Source organism: Xiphophorus couchianus, chromosome 18, assembly GCF_001444195.1.
Source record: "Xiphophorus couchianus chromosome 18, X_couchianus-1.0, whole genome shotgun sequence".
Taxonomy (NCBI): domain Eukaryota; kingdom Metazoa; phylum Chordata; class Actinopteri; order Cyprinodontiformes; family Poeciliidae; genus Xiphophorus; species Xiphophorus couchianus.
The window spans coordinates 7617454-7643287 of NC_040245.1; the positions used below are offsets into that span (position 1 = coordinate 7617454).

At 37.8% G+C, this 25834-nt stretch overlaps 1 protein-coding gene across 1 annotated transcript in view; it reads right to left on the reverse strand.

Moving 5' to 3' along the window:
• Positions 1-647: 647 nt before the first annotated feature.
• Positions 648-25834, reverse strand: part of frem2b (FRAS1 related extracellular matrix 2b) — a 60741-nt gene continuing 35554 nt past the window's right edge. Inside the window, exons 7-24 of the mRNA XM_028044713.1 lie at positions 18177-18326; positions 15453-15662; positions 15172-15369; positions 14901-15065; positions 14482-14664; positions 14243-14373; positions 13999-14154; positions 13496-13799; positions 13223-13354; positions 11728-12059; positions 8470-8662; positions 8233-8337; positions 7882-8009; positions 6851-6985; positions 6547-6673; positions 4928-5115; positions 4691-4837; positions 648-2850 (exon numbers count right to left, since the gene is read on the reverse strand). Of these exons, the coding sequence (XP_027900514.1) occupies positions 2347-2850; positions 4691-4837; positions 4928-5115; positions 6547-6673; positions 6851-6985; positions 7882-8009; positions 8233-8337; positions 8470-8662; positions 11728-12059; positions 13223-13354; positions 13496-13799; positions 13999-14154; positions 14243-14373; positions 14482-14664; positions 14901-15065; positions 15172-15369; positions 15453-15662; positions 18177-18326 (3488 nt within the window). The 3' untranslated portion in view covers positions 648-2346. The remainder of the gene's footprint in view (positions 2851-4690; positions 4838-4927; positions 5116-6546; positions 6674-6850; positions 6986-7881; positions 8010-8232; positions 8338-8469; positions 8663-11727; positions 12060-13222; positions 13355-13495; positions 13800-13998; positions 14155-14242; positions 14374-14481; positions 14665-14900; positions 15066-15171; positions 15370-15452; positions 15663-18176; positions 18327-25834) is intronic.

Genomic DNA, 25834 nt, shown 5'->3' on the forward strand with positions numbered 1-25834 from the left:
TTTTGTACCAGTTCTATCTTCCACTAAACTTACTATATCTATGCTTAGCTGCAACACTAAGAAAAGTCAGCTTCTTAGGTAATTACCGTTTGTAGCTTTACCCTCCTTGTGAAAGGGTGTCAATAGCTGGACAACTATCAAATCAGCAATCTTTTCTATTATATCGGTCATAACCTTTTTTTGAATGAGTTTATAATTTTGTGTTATTTTCTGTAAGCCACACAAAGGAATTCCTGTTGCTTGGGTGAGATTAAAACCAGTTGAGTACTGTACCAGAGAGTCTGGCTCAGCTCTCCAGTCACTTCAATAATGTCATGGTCAAGCCTGTCAAATGCTTTGCTGAGGTCCAACAGAACCAACACTGGTTCTTCCACAGTCTATTTATGTTAATGTCATTGAAACACTTTGACGAGGGCAGTCTCGGTACTGTGGTGAGCACGGAAACTGGACTAAAAGATGTGAAAACGGTTGGTCATTGTTAAAACTGTTGAAACACAACCTTTTTCAATAATATTCAAGTTCTTTTAATTACTGGTTTGACAACTGCTGTTTCTCTATTCTATTCCCTCCACCCTACTGGATGACTTTGCAGAATTTCTCAAGCAAGCCCATATTTTACAATAATTGCAACCCATAAATTTCAAAGATTTTTCTTGGAAAATTATTTTATTTGCAGACCATGTTGAACTTCAGGTCTATGTTACAAATTCTTACAGCAAATACAGTATGCCTTTTTTTTTTTTTAAAACAATAACCATTCCCAAAACTTCCAAATAGTACATTTAAATGTAAAATACAGGACATGTATATACATAAATACATATAACTCTCTGAACGCACTCAAAGCACATGTTAAAAACAAGACACAGATACAGTTAAATGTAAGGTTGCAAACTGATTGTGAAACAATACTATGAAAAAAGGCTTGACAGTGACATTTAGTAAACGCATTAGACTAAATGTTGCATAGAACTGTTTTTAATCTCAAAATAAACTGCAAATGCCGGAACATTTATAAAATATATAATGAAATCAGCGTTTAAACAGGATGAAGGGAAAATCGGCTTTGTGGCAGTCAGGTGCCTCGATATGAGGAAGAGCAAAGATAAAGTTTCAACTCAGCAAACTGTGTTTCAATGAAAACAGGGCACATTAATATTTAATATTCTCAAAGGGAAGACAATAAAAGACATGAATGATTCATGCCTAGACATAATGCAATGAAAATAACTTAACATATTTAATAGTAGCAAATCATATTTTAAGGTGAATAACAGTGATTGTAGGAATACATTTAACTCCCTTTGTGTGAAATATAACAAAATAACTAAACAGCACAGCTGACACAAAAATTTAGTGTCACAGTAATCGCCAGAAAACACAATCACCAGTCAACACAAACGAAGTGTGTACAAGTTCTTTCAAGTGTGTAAAATGGTTCCTCTTTAAAAACGTTGATTTGATCCATTCATATAAGATATACACTGCAGACCAGCTGTCTTAAAATCTGCTGTAATACCAAAAGAAATGCTCTTTTTTGATTTAGTGCCATACATTAACCATAAATCCAGATTTGTTTTAAAACAGTGTTTCAACAGCAAAATATCAAGGGAATGCAAACAGTTAACTATGGATAAATACTGGGATATACAGTGTGACGACAGGAGGTGGAAAATACAGCAGATCAGACACATTTTTTCACAAAGTCAAATAAGTGGTTAGACTGCTTAAAATACAAAACTTAAAAGCATGCAGACACATGAACACAGAAATGTCCATTAAAAGGTTTTGTTTAATTTAAATGTATGTTTTGCTGATAACGCTGAAGAAACACTTTACATCATAAAATCTCAAAGTCTTGGGAACGTCTTAGGCACACTCTGAATCTAAAGACAACTCTTTCTTGATAAAAGATTTTTTTTTTTCAGTGTAAGCAAGCCAGTGTCTACAAAGTCTTTTTACAATAATGTCTGCGTAATATTCAACTTCTCTTGACCTCCTCAGCAAAACAGCCAAAGCCATTCAACATAAGGGGGGATCTCCTGTAGCACCTTTGGAAACAAAATACCTTTTTTGGATCAATTGGCTTTATTGCCAATCAATAATAGCAAGTGAGTGCTGACAATTTGACAAGTACTTTGAGACAGCGACTAATTATGTCCATCACCTACGTTAGTGCTCGGTCCACTCCCTGTCTTTGGAAGTGAAGAAATATTTCAAGTCATTTTTTGAATAATATCAAAGCTTTTTTTTGTGTTGCTTCATGTGAAATCTTAACTTATTTTTAAGCTAACTGTGAGGCACTTTCAAAACAAAAATGAACTACATCTGTCAATCATTGGCATGTTAGACCTCAGAACTGTCACTGTTGCTGAGGTTTTGAGTAATCATGGGTTCTGTACTGGTGGAGTTCCTGGGTACTTCTTTCTTCTCCTGCTTAGACCGCACCAGTAAGACCACTACAATAATGAGAAGCACAGTGAGGAGCAATCCAACAAAGATCCCAATGATTAACACAAGTCTATCATCACTGTCTCTCTGGTTGAGTTCATGGGGGATGATTCCTTTGGTGAAGATCTCCTTCTCTGGACTCGTCTTCTGCTGGCTGCTAAGGTCCAGTGAGATGTGCAAGATGTTGGTACCACGGTTGTTTTCCACGCCAATCTCATCAACTACGTCAGGCTCATTGCTGGAAGACCTTCTGGTGCGATGGTGACCCGTAGGCAGACGATCCGAGTGCTGGCTGATCACGTGATATTCCAAGCTTCTCTTCCCTATCCCCCGATTCGCATTGTCCCGGGAACGGACTGTGTAGATTGTATGAATGTACCACTCTCTCCCCGCAGCCACCTGACAAAAGCAAAATAAGGGACTTATAAAAAGTCTTCAATTTGTCATTCATTTATGGGTCTACATGAATAGGTTTAAACAATAACACTTAAAAAGCATTTCTCATACAAAATATTGTTGCAGCACCCCCTTATGGGCATTAAAATACATATTTTAGATACAATTTGTGGAAAACTTCTTGAGTCTGACTCCAAAAAGTATCAAGTTTGTACATAACTCCTTTACTAAATATCTCAGCATAGCATTAGAAAAATAAACATCTCAGTCCATTGCAAAAGAAAAATAATAAACTCCTAGCAAGTATCAAACTATAAGTCGATCCATTCATTTTATAGAAACTGTCATAAATTCAATGTGCACATTTTTATTTACACTTACACAGTTTATTTACACAGCAAAAAAAACACAGGAAAAATAGGTCTGAGCAATTATAGAAATTTGCACAGCTGTTTCTAATCCCCTGATAAGCACACCTGCAGTCAATGTCATTCTCCACCGTCACCTCTGTATATAAGCTTACTTTTTATTTTTGCTCTTCTTTCTTGGTTGTTCCTGTTACTAAGCCTGCACTCCGTGTCCTCTTCTCTTTGTGCAAGTTCTGCAAGCTGTAACTGAATCTTCACTATGCTCTGCTCAAATTCCTGACTGCATTTTGGCTTCTGACCTACATGAGTAACTTTCTGGCCCAACTTCTCAAAAACCTAAACAGGCATAAAAAGAAATCTATTTTCAATTTTGAAAATATTTAACTTTTTTTAAGCACTTTACTTTCAACATGTTTTCTTTCTGTGAACATATTGTCACATGTTTGTCCCATTAGTACAAAATACTCACAATAAAGCACCAAGATGCTACAACACTAAATAAAAGGGAAAGATTAAGAGCACCATATGCTCACCTCAAACCAAAATATCTGTCCTAATTCTTTTTTTTTTAATGAAATGCTGTTATTCCTGAAATTAAACTCTTCTAATGCTATTAAATAAAGTTAGTAGAATGTAAATTCATGAGGTTTTGAATAAAAATATTAGTTAGCAGATATTGCAAGTGGGGTTTCTCAAGGCTGCAGTCTGTTCAATATGCTCCCCCTAGCTTACAATATAGCGTATTATAATGTTTTTTAATGTTTTCAACAGAATTTGGAATTTTTTGTAAAGCCCTTGTATATCAACGTTGCTATAGAAACAAATGTTTCCTTGTCTCGCCTTATTATAGGGTTTGACATTTACCTATGAAAATTGTTACAGAAGAACCCACTGAACTCTCCTGCATTATTGAAGACTTCTGAAAATATATATATTTAATTTGCCATTTATCTAGTTAATATAAACAATATGATGTGATTGTCACATGAACAGAGTCCATAAATTGTGCAGTTAAGTTAAAGCAGAGAAGCATTCAGGCTGTTGCAGAACACCTTCCAACTGTGAACCAAATTATCCCTTTTCCTCCTAATAAGCCAAGAAAAACCGACTCGGTGGCTAGAAGAAGAAGCAATGTAGACATGATGAAAGGCTGAAACTTTGAGTCATACTTGACTGTGCTGTTCAAGGCCATTAGAAGCCAGAATTATATACTTGCTGGAATTTTTTAAGTGGAAACAGTGAATCTTTTTTCTTTTCTTACAGCTTGTTAAAAGAAAAATGTATGGGAAAAAAAAAATCTTATAATCACTTTGTGTGACTCTTATCTATTTTTATTCTTTACGGATTAGTTCTTAGACAGGGGAAATGTTGTGATTATACCAGTTTTAATGGAAATTGTAAGGCTGAATTAGGCAACCAAATAAAATGCTGATAAAATACTCGCAGGACTTTTTTTTTAAAGGATGAACACTGACCTGAAAGAGAGCTGCAGAATCCATTCTGAAACCATCTGCCCCAGACTGTCTGACCAGAACCAAAGCACCAGGGTCATCCACTGCCAGGAAAGCATTAAAGGCAACATTGCCAAAGGAATGGGCCTGGGTCTCTGGCTGGGCCTTGTCCTTTAGAGACAAATTCATTAAATGAACACCAAGGTACCAATGGCCACACAGCACACATCTTGACATGGGGGCTTGTTATCTTTTACTCACAATAATCTTGAACCTGTACAGCAGGGACGGAGCATCAGCCAGGCAACCAAACTCAAAGTTGCCTGGGTTGTATTTTGGGACGTAGCCATCAGCACCAGTGCACAGGAACACTTTCTCTATGTTGCAAATAAAGGAGTTGCCCAAGTTCTGAACTGGATCCACCATCACTCTCCCATAAATTGTATCCCCTAAACAAACAAATAAACAAACAAACAAAAAATTAGTCTTATTTATTCTAAAGAATGGTGGGAAATTTTATGTTTTAATCGACTGTTCAAGCTTTTTGACAACAAAAACTAATTTTAAAATAAAGAAATAGATTTTGGTTATTTTTCCAATAAACTAAAAAAGTGTTTATATACCTCCTGGTGTTTTCACAGTTATGGTCACTTTAAATACAATTTCTGCTGGTATTAGCACATCTCTGTTGTTGGAACAGTTTTATTTTCATATGTTGCAGACAGTTTGTTGTGTTCTTAATGCACAAAAATATATGCACATTTTTAAAATCAGAATCAGAATATTCTGTTTTTGATAGCAGTCAAAGCCCAGACCTCAGTCTGATAGAGAATTTGTGGCAAGACTTGAAAAGGGCTGTTCACAGCAGATCCACACACAAAACTTTGTGTGTTTTGCCAAAAAGAATGGAGTGAAATTGCATTGTCCAGGCTGATTGAGACCTGTTCACACAGACTCCATACTATGACTGCAGCCAAAGTTACGGCTGCTAAATCAGGGGTCTTTAGCTCCAGTCCTCAAGGGCCAGTGTCCTGCAACTTGTAGATGTGTCCCTTGGACAACACACCTGAATCAAAAGGCTGAGTTACCTTGTCAGTGTGCAGTCAAACTCTCCAGAAACCTGCTGATAACTTCATTATTTGACAAAGGTGTTTTGAAGCAGAGGCAGTGGCCCACAAGGCCTTTAGCTGAAGATCCCTGTAATATTGACTAAAAGGAGATTAATATTTATCTAGTCATGTATTTCATGTAAAATCTTTTTATTTGTCATTACTGGAATCATTGCAGAAATCAGTTTTTATTTCAACATTTAAGTTTTTTTTTTTTTGTCAATAAAGCCAAATTGTGTTGATTATGTTTGATTTGTAAAAGCGACAGACAGGACGAGTAAAACATCCAAAGGGTGAATAGTTTTTTACAGGCACTGTACATGGGTATGAAATAAGTAAAGACCTGTGCATGTCAACAAAACAGGACTTTGGACTTTGTAAGGAACAGAGAGACCTGAACCTTAAGTAAATAAAATAAAACTCAATCTTGAGGGGAAAAAAACACTGATTCTATTTAAAGTTATTCCAGAACTGGATTAAATTTCAAACTTGGAATAAGATCTTCAGTTTTTTAAATTTCCTTTCTCAGGAAGAGCAAATAAGTCAAAAAGACAGTTCATATGGCCTCCTTTCCTTTTAATTTTCTTCTTACTAAGTCAGAAAATAATGGGATACAGATCTGCTAAATCTACAAAAATGTTTCATGAAATATGAAATTTTTGTTTTTAGTAAGTTCAATGAAGAAAACCCACAGTGTTGAGCAATCAAAAATGCCCTGTTAAAACATATTGAAATAAAACTTCTGCTACAGGGACTTTTGTAACACTTTACCCTGTGAGAAAGCCGTATCACTCTCCTGTCCGAAGCCCATGGAGCCATCTGACAGCCAGAGTGTCCGTTTGGACAACAGGATCATCTGCGTGTTTAAGCTGAATTCAGCAGCCACTGGATCGCTAACCTAGAACCACACAGAAGATTCAGCACAGGTAATATAAATAAATAGATCTGAAAACAAAGAAAATCAAAATTAGGGATTGTATGGGCAATACAGAGTATGTTTATCTTTAAAATGCTCTAAAAATTGTTTTTCCAAAATGCTAAATCCTAAAATTGAAATTCATTAAGGTGAATGTACCTGCTGAAAGCGGATATCCAAATCAAAGTTGAGGGGCTCTCTAGGACTGCAGACAGGAGGAAGGGTGTACTCTAAGCTTGGAGGGGAAGTACAGGGGATCAGCTTTACTGTGTACAAACCAGAGTAGTCACGCACCTGAAGTAGGAGAAACCATGTTAAAAAAAGTTGAAACAGATGAAAACCTTAAAAAATTAGGATATGTGCATTTGCTATGACTGACAGGTTGATATTTTCCCTGTAAATTGAATAAATTTGTAAGGAAAATGCCTTTGTGGGCTGGGAAGCAGAGCTGAGTACTTCTATTTGCTCATGAAAAACTTGCCAAATACACTTGCCAAACATATTCTGCTTTTGACAGTTTTTTTTGGTTGCGGTTTCTTGGTTTGGATGGTTGGAGTCTGAAGAAACAAAACAATCTGGCAATTTAGCAGCTCATTCATTTAACAAAATGGACCTCAAAAGTGAGACATATGTACACAACCAATTGTGTGCAGCCCAGTGCTGGAGGATTGTGTTCCATTCCTCAGTCGTCAATTGTCACAAGTCATCCAATATGGCTGCATTGGACACTCACCACCCAATGTGTTCTCAGATTGGGTGAGAACACATTAGGGTTGTGGCGATGACTGCAGGAAGAACATTTTGTCCTCTTCCATCCTAAATTTTGGAAGTTGTCTCTGACAAACCCTGCTCTGACAGGTTTGATGATATAGGATTGGCACTCCAGCATCTCATCTTGGGAATTCTCCAATGACTAGTTCTGTTATTCCAGTGAGGGTGATGCCTATGCCAAAAGCTGTTTAAAAATGTCAAAGATGAATATGTACAATTTTTTATGGCCACAACCCACAAAATAGAGCTTGCTTCTCGACCTACAAATGCCTTTTCCTCATAAATATGATACCATCTTCGGGGAAATGAACAGCCTTCACGACAGTATAAGATGCCAGGAATCATTATTATAACAAAAACAAGCAAAAAAAAAAAGAAGATTCTCTTACCGTTTCCCCAGTAACAAAACTTTTACTTACAGCAAAATCAGAGATGAATGTCCACTGTTGAATGGGCTGACTGTAGGTTGGCTCACTCCTAACAAGGCTGAGGTTGAACGTTAAACCAGGGTATTCTGCACACATGACCATTGAGGTCAGAGGTGAAGCTGTGGTAAAACATACATAACATACATCAGTACAAATATCAGAGTAGCTGGATATAAACATTTGTCAAACAAAGGGACTGGACTGTCAATTAAAGGTATCAAAACTTCACATTAAGTTTTACATTTCTTTTAAAAAAATATCTAGTTATAATTTTTATTCAAAATGACATATTATGTAAAATCAGCTATTATATTAAGGTACATTTAATCATAGATACTGTACCTAGATGTGCAAGCACAAACAGGCCTCTGAATCGAGCCTCAGTGCGGAAGTTAACTACTAGTTGCCCCAGGCCGTTTATACGCATGCTAGTTGGGTAGAGGGCACCTGCAGAGAGGGTGAAAGACTGCTATTATTTATTAACTACATACATTTTAAACATCCTTCTCAACAAACTTGGCACACATTAAACTTTTTAACATCAAATATTAACAAGTCCAACCCCTTTCCCAAACTTGCCTTGCAGTTCAGCCTCTGGTGGACTCCCAATGCCATCCCGCCACAAGATGGCAGTGTCGTACACAAACGTGAGCCTTAGCTCTGACTGCAAGTCAAAGTGCTGCCAGCCTCCTGCTCCCACAGGAGAATGGAAGACGTAGGACACATGCAGTGGGACTCGGAGGGTCACAAAGGATTGGATGAGATTCAGCACCTGTGGTGAAAACAGCATAATTGTGAGTTCTATTGCTAATGACGTACTCGTTATGCATGCAATACACCAACTATAGAACCACATATCGCTATTGTCCGATCAATGTTCTGTTGCACAAAAGCAACAGATAAAGTCAAACAACAATACTTTAGGGAAGTTTAAAGACCATTTAGTATGCCTTATGGCAATAAAAGTTTTCTCTTACTGATCTATAGCTGAAATATTTAGTGCATTCTGTGTATGAATCGCTTAGCTGTGCCTTCACAGAGTTAATTCTGCATTTTCTATTTCCACAAATGCCTCATGGCAGCTGTACTGAATGTTTCATTCTCTAAAAAGAGCTGTCCTAAAATGGTCAAAGTCCTCGGAGGGAGTGCTCTTTGGTATCTGCACTTTCCTCTGACCTGTGAGAGGTACCTGCCTGCACTAGCTTTGTGTTCATGTGGAGACGTGCCTACGCCTTTGGGCATTTAGAGCTCAGCCGAATGATTTGCTGAATGGCCTTCTGACACAACCTGCTGGGTTTTAATAGATTCCTGCGGTCTTGTTAAGCTGGGCACTAAGCCCTGCACTGTGACATGACACTAAAGCGAGCCTCTACTAAGCTGTCTCCAATCAGCCTGCCGGCCCACTTAGGGGAGAACTTGGGTCACAGGGCACTGGCAAGAAAAGGCTGTTTTCTTTTCTACTCATCCTGTCATGTATATCCTGAGTCTGTACTGGTGGACCTTCATTCTATGCATCTATCTGTAGTTCTGTCTTTGAAAAAACCCAGGAGGATGAACAAAAGCACACAGTTCATCTAATAAATCATCCTTGGCCTAAATATTAATATGTCTTTTCTCAATCAGCCAAGAAAAGGCACTCAACATGCTCATTTATGTCTGGTTGTGGCAGAAGTCAGGTATATAATTTACCTACACTGCAAAAACACATAATCTTACGAAGCATGTTTGGTTTAGTTTCTAGTGCAAATATGTTAATACACTTGGAACAAAAAAGACAAAATTGAGTTACAAGTAATTTTTCAGCAAGATATAATACTGATCAAAAAAGTACTAGATTATTTCTAGTACTATTATTTCACTTGTTACATGATATTTTCTCCTTTTATAAGTGAAATAATCTTCCAATGGAACCAGTACTTTTTGATCAATATTAAGGAATTATTGACTTAAAACAAGCTCCTATATCTTGCTGAAAAATTACTTGTACGTTAATTTTGTTTTCCTTTAAGTGTACTAAGATATTTGCACTAACAACTAGACCAAAAATACTTGGAAAGATTTTATTCTTGCAGTGTTTGCAAAAGCACTCATCCTTTATGCCTGTTTATGTATTGTATTAACAACCGCCAAGTATTTAATTAAAATAAAGTAATGTTTCCTTTTGCATTTATCCGCTAAATAAAATGCAGCTCAACAACTGCATATCACTGAGTGATATTCAATCCAACATCCAAAATAAGGAAGACTTTTCCACAACTGCAAACCTAACAAAACATCTAACTCCACCTAAAGTGACAACTCTGGCAAAGAGGAAGCAGAGAATCAGAGAAGCAGGCAAGAGACTCAATGAGAAGCTGCAGAAATCCAGAGCTAAGCTAGAAAAATCTGTCAATAGAAGAATAAGCTAAATAAAATAAACATAAAAGCAAAGCCATAAGAAGTCCTAATTGCAGTTTGTTGCAAGTCATGAATGATACACAGCAAAAACATGGAAGAAGGTGACAATCTTGGAAGAAAAGAAAACGAAAATGGCTAGCTGGAGTTACAAAAGCATGGATATATTGAGATAATGAGTTAGAATTGCCCAGAATAGGTCCAGATTTAAATTGGGAATCTATGGCAAGACAGAAATCTGTGGGAAAAACTGGCCTGTTTAGACACATGCTCTAATCTGACTAAACTTGAAAAAAAATGGGGAAAAATCCCTCCCTCTACAAGAAAAAAAAGCATTTACATGTCACACCCCAAAAGATTTGCAATTGTATCTGCAGAAAAATGTGGCTTTACATGGTGTTGACACAAATGGTTTCATTCAAACACACTTCACACTTCTAAGATTTTCATTTAAACCTGTGTCATTTTCTATTCACGTCACAATTATGTACTAAAATCCTCAAAGACTCATTGACATTTGTGATTGTAGAGGAAGTATGGAAAGGCTTAATGTGCAAAAATACTTTTGCAAGGCAGCCGACTAGTTACCTGTCGAGACAAGTTCCCAAATGCCGCATTCACATTCAAATTATGAGGTTACAGGCAACTCATTTCCACTTGTTGAAAAAGGTCCTTATCACCGAGGCGATGCTTTGTTATTAAAACAAACCTGAAGCTATGTAAAGTGAAAATCTCACCTTACACTGGAAAAATCGACAAACTGGTGGAGCCCAACAGGCACAGAAATACAGGATATAGTGGCACAGTGCTTCAGGGTTAAATTACTGATGCTCAGAGGGGATTGCAGTTGAAGTTTTTTACCATGAGGTGCCCTCTGAATTCTTATGGACCTCTTTTATCAACTCTCTGCCTTAATTAACTCAATGTGATCTAAGAGCAAGTTTCCAAGGTGAATGCAAATGTTGAAGGCTGAGAGGCATGTGTGCCAGAAGGCCAGGGGAAGATGGGAGATTTCGACCCTCTTGTGCTGTGTAAAACATCTGCTGCTGCAACGAGCACTCTGTGCATGTGGCAAAAACGATGAATTTTTATTTTTATGAGACTGTTGGCCATTTACTGCCACTTTCACAAGACAAATAACTTGTTCTACCGGGAACAAAGGGGAGCAGGTGCTGGGTTAGACATTACTAGCGGGGACAAACCTACAAGCAATTATTGGCTTCCACACATGCTTGTTCTCAGTTTAGAATTACTGGGTGGTTGGGTGGCAATCAAAGAGGCCAGTTTTAATAAGATCATAAATTTCAATCAATAACTCCTAGAGGCCACAATCCTATCCCCAAGAGATGGAAAGACTATCTTGAATTGAGTTGAAGCTCCTAATTTTTAGAGACAAAATAAGAGTTCAAAGGTGAGCGGAAGCTCAAAAGCAGTAGTGTCTACCTGTCCATCAGTCCCGATGGTGCCTCCACAGTCACTGAGAAGCTCGGACATGTCATAGTAGCTGGTGAATTCCCACAAACAAGCCTCCAAGTTGAGGTTTCTGTAGAACCGTAGAGTGCTGGATCCCCTCAGAGAAGTGCTGTATTGGTAAGGCGCTGTCTGTCCAATAATCTCTGGATTCTTGGTGGCTTCGGTTAAAAAGCCGTAGTTGGTCTTGACCTCAGTGTAGTCCAACAAATTGGAGCAGCGATGGTGGCCGACACGCGTCCCATCGGGGCTCAGCGTCAGCTCAAAATTAGAAAGGGGTCGGGTGGATACAACCGGCAACATTCCTGTTGGAGGATACAAACAGGGGGTAATAACATGCTGTAGTGTCTAAAGCACTGCATAAATATTCTGCATTCTACATTCAGTGATGTTATAATTGTTATTACTTATGCATGTTGTTTTTTGCCATAGTGTCTTGGTTCTGTTTTTTCTCTCTTTCTGCAAGTGTAGAAGCAGACTTGTAGGGTGTTGACTGGGATTCTTCCAATGCTTCTTTCTCATCCGCTCTTATCACATTCTTTCCCTTTAAAACTTCCCTAATTTTACCCCTTTCTTTTCCGTCTCCTTTACATTTGAAATAAACCTGAAGCAATTTCTGAAGTTTTATATATAGATCAAGTGGCGCATCATAGCAACAGTCTCAATGTTAGTGCAAGTATAACTTCTCAAGTCCCTTCACAAATTCCCTATGTGATTTAGGTCTGTATTCTGTCTGGTTCATTTTGGCACATAAAAATGCTTTAATCTAGATAACTTCCATCTAACTTTGGCCATATGGTTATATCTTCATCCTGCTGAAAAGTGAACATCTAGCCCAGATTCAAGTCTTTTGCAGAAACAGGGTTTCTTCTAGAAGCATCCTGTATTTTAGTTTCATCCCATCAACTCTGACAAGCACCCCCATCCCAACCAAAGAAAAGCATTATTAGAACATGATGCTGCCGTCACCATGTAGGAATGGTGTGTGGAGGATGATGTGCAGTGTTTGTTTTCTATTATACATTGCGTTTTGTATGTAATTCAAAAATTTAAAATCATTACTCTTCTAACACGGCTTGTGGAAAAGTGCAAATAAAACTTCTCAACATTCCTTTCAGCAAGGGCTTTGCTCAGATTTCAGAATTACCTTGGAGCTTTTGCCTGTTTCTCTCGTAGCTTTTCTGAAATGGTTCTATTTTTGAACAGACTTCAATGAGATCCTCAAAGCACGGGATAATGTTTATAACTCAATCCTTTTTTAAACATCTCCACCACTTTATCCCTGACTTGTCTGGTGTGTTCTTTGCTTTTCTGATGATGTTTGTTCACTAATCTTCTCAAACAAACCTTTGATGCCTTTACAGATTAGACATATTGATACTAAGTTTAAATCACACACAGCTGGACTCCCAGAGAATACCCTGCCTTCCAGGCACTTAAAAAAACATTCTAAACCTTTTTCTCTTACCATCAATGTGAGGCATGGTGACGGTTAATTTGATGAGGTTTGGATGGTCTGTTTCCTCTGCTCCGCTGTACCGCAGCCTGGCAGAAAATGGCTCAGCCCCAACCGTGCCTACAGCACGAGGCTGACACATTCCTGAAAATGTGCAACAAATGAAAAACAAATATACGTGGATCCTTACCCAAAAAAGGCTGGTAGAAGAATAATAAATACACAACACACCAGAACCTTTTCATATTGCTATATCTTTTAAAAGTGTTAATAAGAAATGCTCACCCTCATCTGTGCTGATTGACACTATGGAGCTAGTTTGTTCTAGTCCTTCATCCCCGTTAGAGTTCACAGCCCTGGCAGCGCATTGGACCCTGGAGCCAGCCTGGAAATAGACTGAGTCCAGAGTTATGAGTTTGGAGGAAGTGAAGAAAGTGTCAAAGTCTACCTCCCTCATTGGGCTAGTGACACCATCTGGGCCGGTGGGGGCGCTAACAAGCCAGCGATAGCGAGTTAACGTGTTGTTGATGCTCTCGCTCACACAGATTGACCCTGTTTTGTGGTAGTCTGGATACTTGGGGTTACAGGCCTGGAAGAGGAAAAAGAGGAGTATAAGAGAAAAGCAAAAACATTTGTTTCCAAGGCAAATTCATTTTGTTAAGGCAGGTACTGAATTTACAATTCAACTCAAAGCAGATAAACATTTTCTTCAGTAACTATAAGACAAAATTAAAAATCAGTTGACACTGTAAAAGAAAAGCAAACGTTGGGATTGGTTTAGGACATACAGTGACACAAATGACAGGGTATCCAGCCACAGGCAGGGAGGGTTTGTTTTGTTCGTTGTCATCATAATTAAACAGAGAAATCACGATGGGAATGGAGGGAAACGTCACATCTGCCATGCTGTTGCTCTCTTCAATATAGATGATGGCTTTGCTCATCTGTTGATTGACCAACAAGAAAATTTGTTTTATAAGAAAACAAAATGTTACTTTTCATGTGATAATAATAAAAAGGTTAAAGTATGACCTTTGTTTCTGCCACCATGTTCTCGTCAGGCTTAAGATGGACTGTGAAGGCCTCCCTCATTTCTCTGACACCATCATATAAAACCTCCACCTCCACATGATGCTCTGTGTCTCCCTGTCTGAACACAATTTCTGCAGAAAAAAACCCCCCACACACACACACCAACGAGAAAGTTTGAGAAGTATTTTCAGCAGATCTAACTTGGCAGTCTGATAAAAGAGGCTGAGAGTAATATTTACCCTCAGATATTGGATGGTAGTCCTCCCCTGAGGTAGCAGATCCGTCTTTGGTGTGCACTCGAACAACAGAGACCTTAGAGGTGTCTCCGATACGCAACACTGAGATCTTTACCACCGAGACTTGACCTTTTTTCTTTGGTTCGCTCACACTGAATTTGGTTTCTTCAAAACTAATAACAGATCCTGTGAAAAGACGTTACTGTGAAATCAAATGCTGCGTTATAGTCACCATTAGTGAGACTCATAATATGTCACCAGCACTGCAAATCCGAAAACATAAAAGTCCTGATTTAATTTAATTATTTAATTTTGAATATTTAATATGACTACTAAAGTTCTACATGTAATTTCTTTAATTTGGTCTACAGCGTGCATCACTGTAGGCATTTTTATATAATAGATTAGCAAAATATCCTTACTGTCTGCATCATCTTTAATTTTAATGAGAGTTTCATTTTGCTTTCCAATAGATGCTCCAAACGGAGATTCGCTCTTGGGACTCCCCAAGACGAGACGAAGCTCTTCCTCCTCCTCGTGTTCCGTGTCATCAACCAGCACAAGTAAACAAGGTTTTTCAGTCTCTCCTGCAAAATAAATCACAGTGTAAAACTGAAACTCAGCCTGACATATCTTTACATCAGTACATGTAGAGCTAAAAAAGGAGACACATGTCAGGTTCTGCAACACCACCTGGTAGGAAGGTAATGATGGATGCATCTGTGTTTGGCCTTTCATTAAAGTCCATCATCACCTGGGCTGTCCCCTGCCTGCTGTAACATCGGACTGTTGACTTGTAGCTGATGTCGCCACTGCGGTACACCGTAGCTGAGATTTGTCCTGAGCTTTCACTCCCCACATGCACAGCATGCCGGAACTGCACTTTGGGCACTGGATCAAAAATCATTTGATCTTGAAGTCACAAACACTTTCAAAATCATTGGACTAACTTTCAACAAAGAGTTTTAACTCACAGTCAGAGATGGAGTCATTGATGATGATGGACGTTTTGCTCGGCTCGCCGAGGATTCCGTTCATCGGCATTCGCAGCACCAGCTCAAACTTTTCTGGACCTTCCAGGACCGGCTGACCAAAATCATCCAGGATGGTCACGCGAAATGTTTGCATGGTGACGCCCGGAGCAAAATCCAGATTCCGGCTGATCCCCACATAATCCACGCCAGCTGCACACCACACGATATAGATCTTTCAAATATCATTTTTCATTTTGTTTCATTTTTCATTCAATCAATAATAAGTATAAATATTTCATGCAACAACTAAACTAAACACGAATGAAAAGGAGCAGAAAGACGTATAAACTTCTAATATCTGCCCACTATTCGCATAAAAGGAAATTAGCATTTCAACTTACTATAGATGACTATTAGACATATTTCATACAATACACACAAAAAAACACACAACAAAACATCAGGTTATTCAATGCCGTATTGCTTCATCAAAATGATTTTCAAAAGCAGATTTAGATTGTTTTAGCTCACTGTTGAGATTGTTTAATAATGCCTTTAATTGAAATGCATCTTTCCGTCCTAAACCTCTTTTTTTTTTCTTTTTTTTTTTCAAAATCTTAGTTCCCTTTAGGTTGTATGAGCTTTCTCTTTTTACAAATCTGTTTTGAATGTTGTTTGGGAACAAGTTTGTATGCACTGCGCACATACATTTGGAAATAGTGCACTCAATATTGGATTTGTATGTGATCCCTGTCTCCACTTCCACTTATGACTCAGCTATATCAATTTTTCAAATATCATTTAAAGAGGAACTTTTTAAAAAGTTTTTTTTTCTGCAAATCTTATTATCATTCATAGTTCCCTTTTTTATACATATATTAGACAAATGTCACATTGTATTGACTTTTTATTGGAAAAATTAAATAAATGAGTTAAGATTTCTTAATTTTTTTTACAAACACATTAATTTTCTACTATATGTAGGGGAGATATAAGTTATAAAAACATCACTATGCAAAATCTCAATCCCTGTCTCTTTTTGTGTCCCAAGTTAAACACACCTGAATAGTCCTGTAAATGTGATTCAGGTGTGTGTTAACAGACAGAAACATTTAAAAACTTCAGGCACTTGTGTCAGGTTCCTCGAGGACTGGAACCAGACACTAGTGCTTTAAAGACGGACAACTAAAAAGAGCCATAGAGGCAATACTTGATCTTATTTTGACAGTACTGTAGATTGAAATACATCCCAACTGGTTTGTGAATGTCACTTACTGAAGAAGATGAAAAGGGTATACTTGGCAAATAAAGTATACTGTCAACCCTGTGGCAAAATATTTTGTCACACAGATGACAGTTATGAGCATTTGATGGATATGTGAGTTTATTTAATAAATAAAACAGCATTGTCAGGGACTGGACAGCTCTCCAACTACAGACAGATTCTTCTTTTTGCATTTTCTAAAGAGCCTTTTGTACTGAAAGCTCAATCTCTGCCTGCAGGCCATTTTTCACGTATTTATAACCCAGCTATATGTGGTCTTGGATTTTCATTCTATCGCATATGATTAGATGCTAGGTCCCTTTCAAAGCTGCTGCACAGGTAGAAGAACAGTTGTTAAGAGGATAACCGCCTGGGGGTCAGAGATAATAGAAGCTGCAGGGAAGACTTGGGGAAACAGCAATCAGTCCCATCCTCCAAAGTGTGTGGCAATATGCAGCGCGATCAGCATGCACGCCTGAAACTCAGTTGGCAGTCACACTTGCATTATATTCATAACAATGTGTACATCCTAAAAATGTTTACATTCCCCAGGCCATCCACTCAACATATCCAGAGTGAAAATCTTCTTTTGTAGTTGAGCTCAGTAAGACAAAGGCTACGTTTACACAGCAGGTCTTGATGCTCAATTCCTATTTTTTGCTAAAATGTGACTTTTTTTATTTTTTCCATGGTCGTTCACACTGCTAATTATACCTGACCGCAATAGAAATTCTCTGTGAACAGTTTAAATCCCAACAGCAGAACGTAAACGTCACACAGCAGCGCATTGTTTAAGGAAGTAATAATGGATTGAGCCGTTTATGGTATCGATTTATAAGTTTATTCAGCAATGAGATCAGACAGCATCGTCACAAGATCATCAAGGAACATAATAAAAAGAAAACACAACTAATAGTGATTGCTTTAGTTGTACTGACTCCAATTTCAGTAAGGAAATGGATGTGTAGTCAGAACCAGGAGTGGTCTGACTGTGATGTGACATAGTTTTCCTTCATAGGTTCAGAATTTTCATAATCATAACTTTCGGTCATTGTTGATGCCCTGATTTACAGTGTCTAGCTTTTTCTGGAGCAGAATTAGGATGTATTTCTCGTATCAATAACATAAAATAATAGAACACCACATGACTATTCAGACTGCAGACACTTTGAACACAATTTGATAAGTTTCAGGATTAGTACCACATATGGAAGTGGCACAAATCAGATTTTATTTTTAATTTTTTGGTGAAAAGATTGGAATTGGGTTGCTCAGACTGCGGAGAAAAAGCCGCATATAGGTCGCATTTGGACAAACAAAGCAGATTTAGGTCGCATTTGACTGCTGTGTGTACATAACCAAAGAGTGGCGGGACAGCAACTTAAGCCTGTTATTCAGTCTGGTGTATATTAATGTAAACATGTGCAGGAGGAATCTGTGGTTTTAACAGAGGAACATACCCTCAGCTGAGACCGGATCGGTCCTTCTGGAGCGCACTGTCACAGTTCCTCCTTTGGAAAGATCAGACCCTGTCCTCCACACCTGCACCTCCACAAAGGCGTCACTCTCATCCACGTGGTATTCCATGCTTCCAAAGTAGAAAACCGGATCTAGGAATGACAAAAGAGATAGGAGTGAAACGCACTGCATACGGAAAGGGAAACAGGAGTGTGGCGTCCATTAAATGCTTCCAACAAACACTGTTAAATTTTGATGTAATTGCACAGCTGAATCTTTAATAGCTACACACATGCATTATCTCTAATTACAGGAAAACTGAAGGATCTCTTCCATCAAATTAGCAGCGCTGTAATTGTACTTTCTAACTTCCTGACACAATGTTGAAGCATCTCTAGAGTTGAAACAAAGATTAATAGGCGAAAAGCAACCTTGAGGCAAAATAGACTCCCTTGTTCTCTTTGGGATGAGTCTGCTGGAGCTGCTAACTTTGATAGTGATGGGTCTGAGAGGCAGACAGGAGGCCTGACAGGAGGTCTGGGGGATGTAAAGCTCCAAGTGCCAGCCCAGGCCTGTCTGACTGCAATTAGCTTTTCTATAAACTGAGTTTCAACTGCAGCCAAACTCACCCGCTGTGATTTTTAACTGTTAGAGAACCACACTCCTTTTTTTAGTGGTGTCCAATATGTCATGCTGTTTGTGAAATAGTTGGTTAAGATCTTGGACTCCCGGGGATGTTTAGTTTCGGAAAGTTTTCCCAGTGACAAGCAAATCTAGAACAGTGAGAGCCAAACGTTGAAATCAATCAAGCAGCAATTTCAGCAAGCAAAAGAGTGCATTTCTACACAATAGATATAAACAATGGCTGAAGGTTCCTTGCAAAGCATTCCTGCATCTTGAACTTTTTCATATTGTATTACATTATAACCACATATTTAAATATATTTTATGTGATAGACCTAGTCAAAGTAGTGCATGACTGAGTGGTAGAAGATAACAAATGAAGCATAATTTTAAATTTGTTTTTACATATAAAATTGTGAAAAGTGTGGTTTTTATTTACTCTGAGGAAATTGCTCTGTTCAGAAGAAATTAAAATTGTTTCTGTTTCTGTCACCCTGAACCCTTCATGCAAAGAAAACTGTTTGTGAATATAGTGGTGAACGCATCATGCTGTAGACATTAATTTAAGGAACTTTTGAGCTAAATATAAGACAAACCTGGAAGAAAACCTGTTAGGGGCTGTAAAAGGCTTCAGACTGAGTTTTACCATAGAGCCAGACCTACGATGAAGCAGTTTAGATCAAAGAATATCCATGTGTTAAAAAGGTTCGAAGTCAGTCGAAAATATATAAAAAAAGGTTTGTTGAAACTCAACATCTAATCTGTCTGAGCTTGAGCTGTTTTGCAAAGAAAAACAGAACATTTCAGTCTCTAATTGTGTAAAGTTAGCAAAGATACCTGAACAGACTTGGAGATAAAGATACAAGACATACTCTTCAGATATTTATTTTACTTCCACCTCACTGTTCTGTGACATAGAGTACACATAAAATAGTAATAGATGACAGACTCAATACTGCAACCAGCCCAACATCCAGATGAGATATATACGTTATCTGATTCTATCTGACCTAGCTACAGTATCTTGACATTAGAAGTAAAAACTTGTTCTTTGGGCGAAAACGAAACTAATAATGTAGTAACTTTGTAGCCCTTGGAGAAGTCAAACACGTGGTTAAGAAAAGCACTAAACCTAAGTGCAAGCAAAGGCCAGAACACTTTTATGTTTTAATATGTTATGAGAGTATGGCCAGAACAATAAATGCTGCATCAAGAGGCTTGCAGCTGCCAGGATTTCTCCCCACAGAGAAACCAAACAAAGATGGTTTTGGCAGCCTGCACACACACTACCTGAAGGAGTAATAAGAGCTACACGACTGAGGTTGGCAGCCAGGAACTCAGGCACAGTTGTACTAGTCCAGTAATCAGATAAGGTTTGCACACCAGACAAACAAAAAACCCTTCAAAGACTCAAGGCCCATTAACTGAAAGGTAAACCATCAGCCATATCTTTCAGTTCAGCAGCAGCCTCTGACACCACAAAGCTCACAGGCTATAGGGTTTCATGGATGTCAGTAATAAAGAGTCAAATCAAAACTAACTATATGTTTTGTTTTAGTTATTTAAAGTAGCTAAGCATCACATTCATATCGTTTTTATTTTTTGTTCCTACTTGAATTTAAAAACCAGCCGTAGATAGTTACTATGCAAGTCCACTTATTCTGCAAATTTAAAGAGCCAGGAAAATAATTTATGTTATATTCATGTGAGCATAAACGAAAAGATGAGACTTGGAGAGAGACACAGACTTCTCTTGGCAAATTGTTAAACTCCCTCTGGTAGCTTAATTTCACTTGAACTTTGCATATAATTCCCACAGCGCTAAGTAGCTTCTCCATTGGTAAGATTCATTTGAAGCTCAGGTAAATGCTCTACTGCCAACCGTGCTCTAGTCTAGCCAAGTCTACAGAGTGCAAAAGTGCATTTCCATTTCCAGTAGGGACTAAAAGCATAAACATCTGAATTTTCAAACACCAAAAAAGTCTGTCAAAAGACAGCTTTTCTACAGTTAAGTGTTATAGACATCTGTTAGTATGTGAGGAAATAAGAGTCCAGGTGAGCTATGATGGCAGGGTTTGGAAGTTTCCCTCCTGATTCATGCCGCCCATCGTTAAAATGGTTTATAATCATACCCCCAGAACCAGAGTCAAATATACAGGCAACTGACACATGGCTATAAATACACCTGTACAAGCAGTCTCATGTCTTACAGTTTCGACCCACCAAAACATTTTCCCCCGGATGCGGAGTCAATATCAAACAGCAATTATCTCCGCAAGAAACGACAAGTTTCTCCAACAGCGTAGCAGGCAAAAGAAACGGGGTGGAAATCACAGGGATTTGGCTGTCTTATTGTCTGCGACTGAGAAAACAGCTGGTGTTGTAAGGATGGCTGCAATAATACAGAAAGCCTGGACAGATTGTAAATCTACCAAAAGATTTACCTTTTAGTAGAAAAAAAAAATCACAATTTATCAACCAGGATTTTCCAGTTTTGTCATTTTAGAAACAGGGAAGAGAAATTGTTTTACAAAATGTAAAAAAAAAATAGTTAAAAAGATGAAAAAAAAACTAGAAAAAGGTGCAAAGATTATATAGACAAAACCAGTCTAGTTTGATTATCGCTATCAGAACCCATTGTGATGTCATTGTTGGACATGAGATCAGCTAGACGCGATCCAAAGGATCTTGAGCTGCTTGAGGTCGTTTCTAGACAGGTTTTAAGCTTTCAGACAAGAAAATGTGGCATGCTTAAATAATGAAATATACAGAGGAATATGAAATTTGGATAAACTGATGTTCCGAATATATCAAAAGATATGCCTTTTAGATTTGCAAGATTAAAGTTTAAACATACAGGAGACTTGTTGCCAACGCGTGCTGTCAGAGTGAACAGATTGCTGTTCAGCATCTTCTTCTGCTGGGATAGTTTGGTGACAAAAAGGTGAAAATACAAGACCGATGTTAATGCAAATGTTGATAGCAGAGCAGTGTAGTTATGTTGGACTGCAGCAGTAACAATAACTGAAAATGCAACATAAAGAATCTGGTATTGCTAAGAGTCTGTCAGTAGAGTTTGACACAAGGTAGGAATATTTAGAAATTACAAAGAAAGACTGCGGTTACCATGAGCTGCAGCTCACATGGATATAAATATACATATTGATGCAAATATAACAGAAGATATGGGCTAAAGATTACGTTTCTGAAGCTCGGTATAACCTATGTGGTTTATTCATATCTGCTTTTACAGCACCAGGACACATTTGAAAAACAACATTAAATATTTAAGTAAAAACTCTTTGGATTGGAAATAGTTTCTATTAGCATATATTTAAATATAGGTAGGTAATGGACTGAAACCCCAAAAATTTTAGATCAAAGCACCACAAAATTAGAGAAAATGTTATCTTATTGAAAGAGGGAAGATGTGGTAGTGTATTCTCTCTACTAGATTGTTTTTAACAAATATTTCCCTTTAAAACAAAGTAAAAAAAAAAGATAAAACAGCATAGAAATATAAAAGAACTGTCAAGTTCAAAAACCCTGTGGGGAAAGTTTGCTGTTTGTGTGAAATGTTCCCAAATTTCTTACAGAATTTTTAAAAATATATTTTTGCTATCATATAAATATCAAGTTTAATAATAACACTTCTTCATCTTTAAGCAGAGAACCCTAAATTCAATTCAACAATGCAAGATATCAAACTATTCAAAAATACTGTGGGAAGAGTCTGCTGAAACATGAAACATATACCAGCATGTTCATCTTTGACCCAGCATGTTGGTGATATTATTTTATTCTCTAGATAAGTTGGAATGCAGGAGATGAAATAATATATTTTTCTAGTTATGCAGAAAACACCCCCTCACCTCCATGTTACATTCCCTCAAAACTGATTATCAGAGCAGCTCGCTTTAATTTACAGTGAAGGTAAAGTTACAAAACAAAGTCTCACCTTTGCTTCACTTTTGTTGCCCATTGCAGGTTTTATTAGAGGCTGGCAAGGACTCTGTATGTGAAGCTAGGAAAATTTACATTATTGACCTGCATCTAATTTCATAATGGTGCCTTAGTTTGCTTGCTGGAAATGAAAAAATCTTGTTGAAAGCATTTTTCTTAAATTGGTAGCTGGTATATATATATTTTTTAATAAATATTGGCGCCAACAACCTCGCAAAGCTGCTGAAAAGCCTCCTGGGGACATTGAGGATATAGACATCTTAGGCTTGGCCAGGTGCTTGGCTGGCCACAGAATCTTTCTGCACATGTAAGTGCTGCACTTGAATGCTATTCTAGAAGAGGGATGACAAAGAAGGATGTGATGCCCCCATTTGCTTTAGACTCATATGTGTACTTAGAGTCTAGAGGGCGGATTAGAACCTTGGCTGTAGCCAGAACAGCTGCACTAACAGCGGGAATGAATCTTTTGCTGCCTCTCTACTCTTTTAGACAGGAGATCAATTTTGTTCCACTTGCCTCAGAGCTGTTTACTTCAACATCAGTGCTCAAGCCTTTTTCATTATCAACTCCTTTGGGGAGACACGAGGAGTTGACATGATCTTATTTCTCCTCACTCTTCATGTTTCGACAACATTAATTCATTTTCCATATCAACCTCACCATGTTCGGGGCAGTGGGAGTTTTGGAACTGTCTTGGCTGACACTGACTGAGATGTGCAGCACGCCCTGGACAGCTTCGACAAGGTCAAAACTAAGAACGAACTGAACTGAATATGATTGTGGTCAATTTACAATGTATTTGGATCGTCTTAGGAAAGTGAAACAGGCATAAGCAAAGAAGGACGCAGTAATAATATAGTAAGTCTACAATGTATGGTCACAGACTCTATTTAGTTTTGAACTCTGGCTGAACAATGGTATTCACACGCTCTGGAGTTTGTCACAGTGCAAACACTATCTTCCATAAGTGCTTCAAATCAATCAATATCAATAATTAATGATTTTTTTTTTTTTTTTGCTTTAAAAATTTGAAATACTGGCAAACTGGTGGTGTGACCTTTCCTGTTTTATCCACATTGTCCTCTTGAGCTGTTGCACTTGAGAGGTCAACATGCCTTTGTCTTTTTATTTTTAAGTAGATGTGAGACACAGTGGCAAAACATCACGTTACTCAACAGGTGGTTGCTAGGTAACCAAAGAGTGAGCGAGTTAGTTGATGCCCCCCATCTTGCTTACCTAGATGTTTTGTTTTGGGTTTTTTTTTTTAATGCTGAACTGTTTCTAGAGGCAGTATACTGAATGGAAGTGCAAAATTATGCAAAAAAAAAGATAGGAACATTTTTAAATTGCTGTTTATCCAATCTGACTGAATTTCAGCTAAATTTCAAAGAAGACTTTGCAAAGGATTTGCTTTCAGCATGATCAAAACCAGTAGAGACACAGACGTAGAAAAAGAGGGTTCCACAACATACTGACTCAGAGGACCAAAACATCCATACACACCACACTTTTAGGATTTTTGTTTACAAAGGATTGAAGAAATGTTTGTATTTTTCCACTGTTCTCGTTGTAACATGGAAAAAAAGTTCAAGGAGTATGAATACTTTTGTAAGACTCTCTACACCACTCTTTAATACTTTTAAATGCTTTGCCATTTTTCTGCACAGGTCATAACTGGTCATAACAGTAACCACAACACACATATACTCTGACTGACTCTGCAAATTTGGCTCGCCTTCTACAGCTTCAGAGAAATGCCTAAAGCATATCTTTGTGTTTATTTAACTTATTTTCAAACATCACTGATTCTTCATTCTGGGAGGAAATGTGTCATCTTTAAACATGGGAGCTAAAAAGACACCCATGACTGACACTGTCACAGTTAAAGCCATCAGTAAAGACCATGAAATTGAAATTTAATAGTTTCAATGGAGAGGGACGCCATTTAAAAAAACACTTCATGCTGTAAGGAGTCATTTTCAGCAGCTGCAGTCAATACTCCAGAGTAGTACGGGTGAAAAGCTCCCAAGCTCAGTCTCTGGTTACACTCGAGGCTACAACAATTTGCTAACTTTTTTAAACACGTAGCATCCTCCATTTCAAAGCAGATTGGAAGGATAAAACAGAACTGAATTGACTAAATAAGAACCTCACTGTGAAAGTTTTTAAAGAAAGCTGCAGATTTTGACAAGTTTTATCAACATTATTGGAAAATTACAGATTTCAACAAAGGTGGAGTAAAATAGGAAAGTCTCGTAGTTAACATATAACTTACAGAAATCAGTTAGTCTTTACTGATAAGAAAGAAATAAAAAGCACTCCAAGCCATAGGGTCTTTAAAAAAGTTAGCAATCAAGTTTCTTCAGGAATCTTTAAGCTAATTTGAAGCAGCAGGATCCCAGAGAAAACATTACCCAGTCAGAGGAGGAAAATGAGAAAAGTTCAGCGTCGGGTCAGTGAATAAAGAAGTTAAGAAATTAAGGAAGAAAAGCTTCTAAAAAAAGAACTATTAATCTCTGCATCCCTTTACGTTTATTTCAATAGCTGTTCTTTTTATGCTCTTAGCATATTGATTGGATCCCTGCAGTGTTATGAGTCTGTAAATCTTCATTAAATACATGACTTGCATCTAAAATTTCCACACTAAATTTCTGCAAAGAGCGAATGTGTTTTCCAAACTTTGCTTACTGTGGGATTATGAACTGGCTTCTGATCTATTATATATTTTGGCAATAAAACACAGGTTGACAGGTTGTGTGGTTTTAATTGAGCATAAACTTTACAAGAATCAGGGTGTGCCGTGGTGGCGGAGGGGTTAGAGCGACCCACATTCAGAGGCAACGTGTCCTCGACGCGGCTGTCGCGGGTTCGACTCCTGGACCCGACGATGTTTACCCCATGTCTTCCTTCCACCTTTCCTATCAGCCTACTTTGAAAAAAAAAAAGGGACACTAGAGCCCACAAAAAGACCCCTTGCGAGGCGATTAGAAAAAAAAAAACTTTACAAGAATCAGAACTAAAAGTTTATATTCAAACCCCCTTTCAAACACAGCTTTTTCATTTTGGCTTTGTT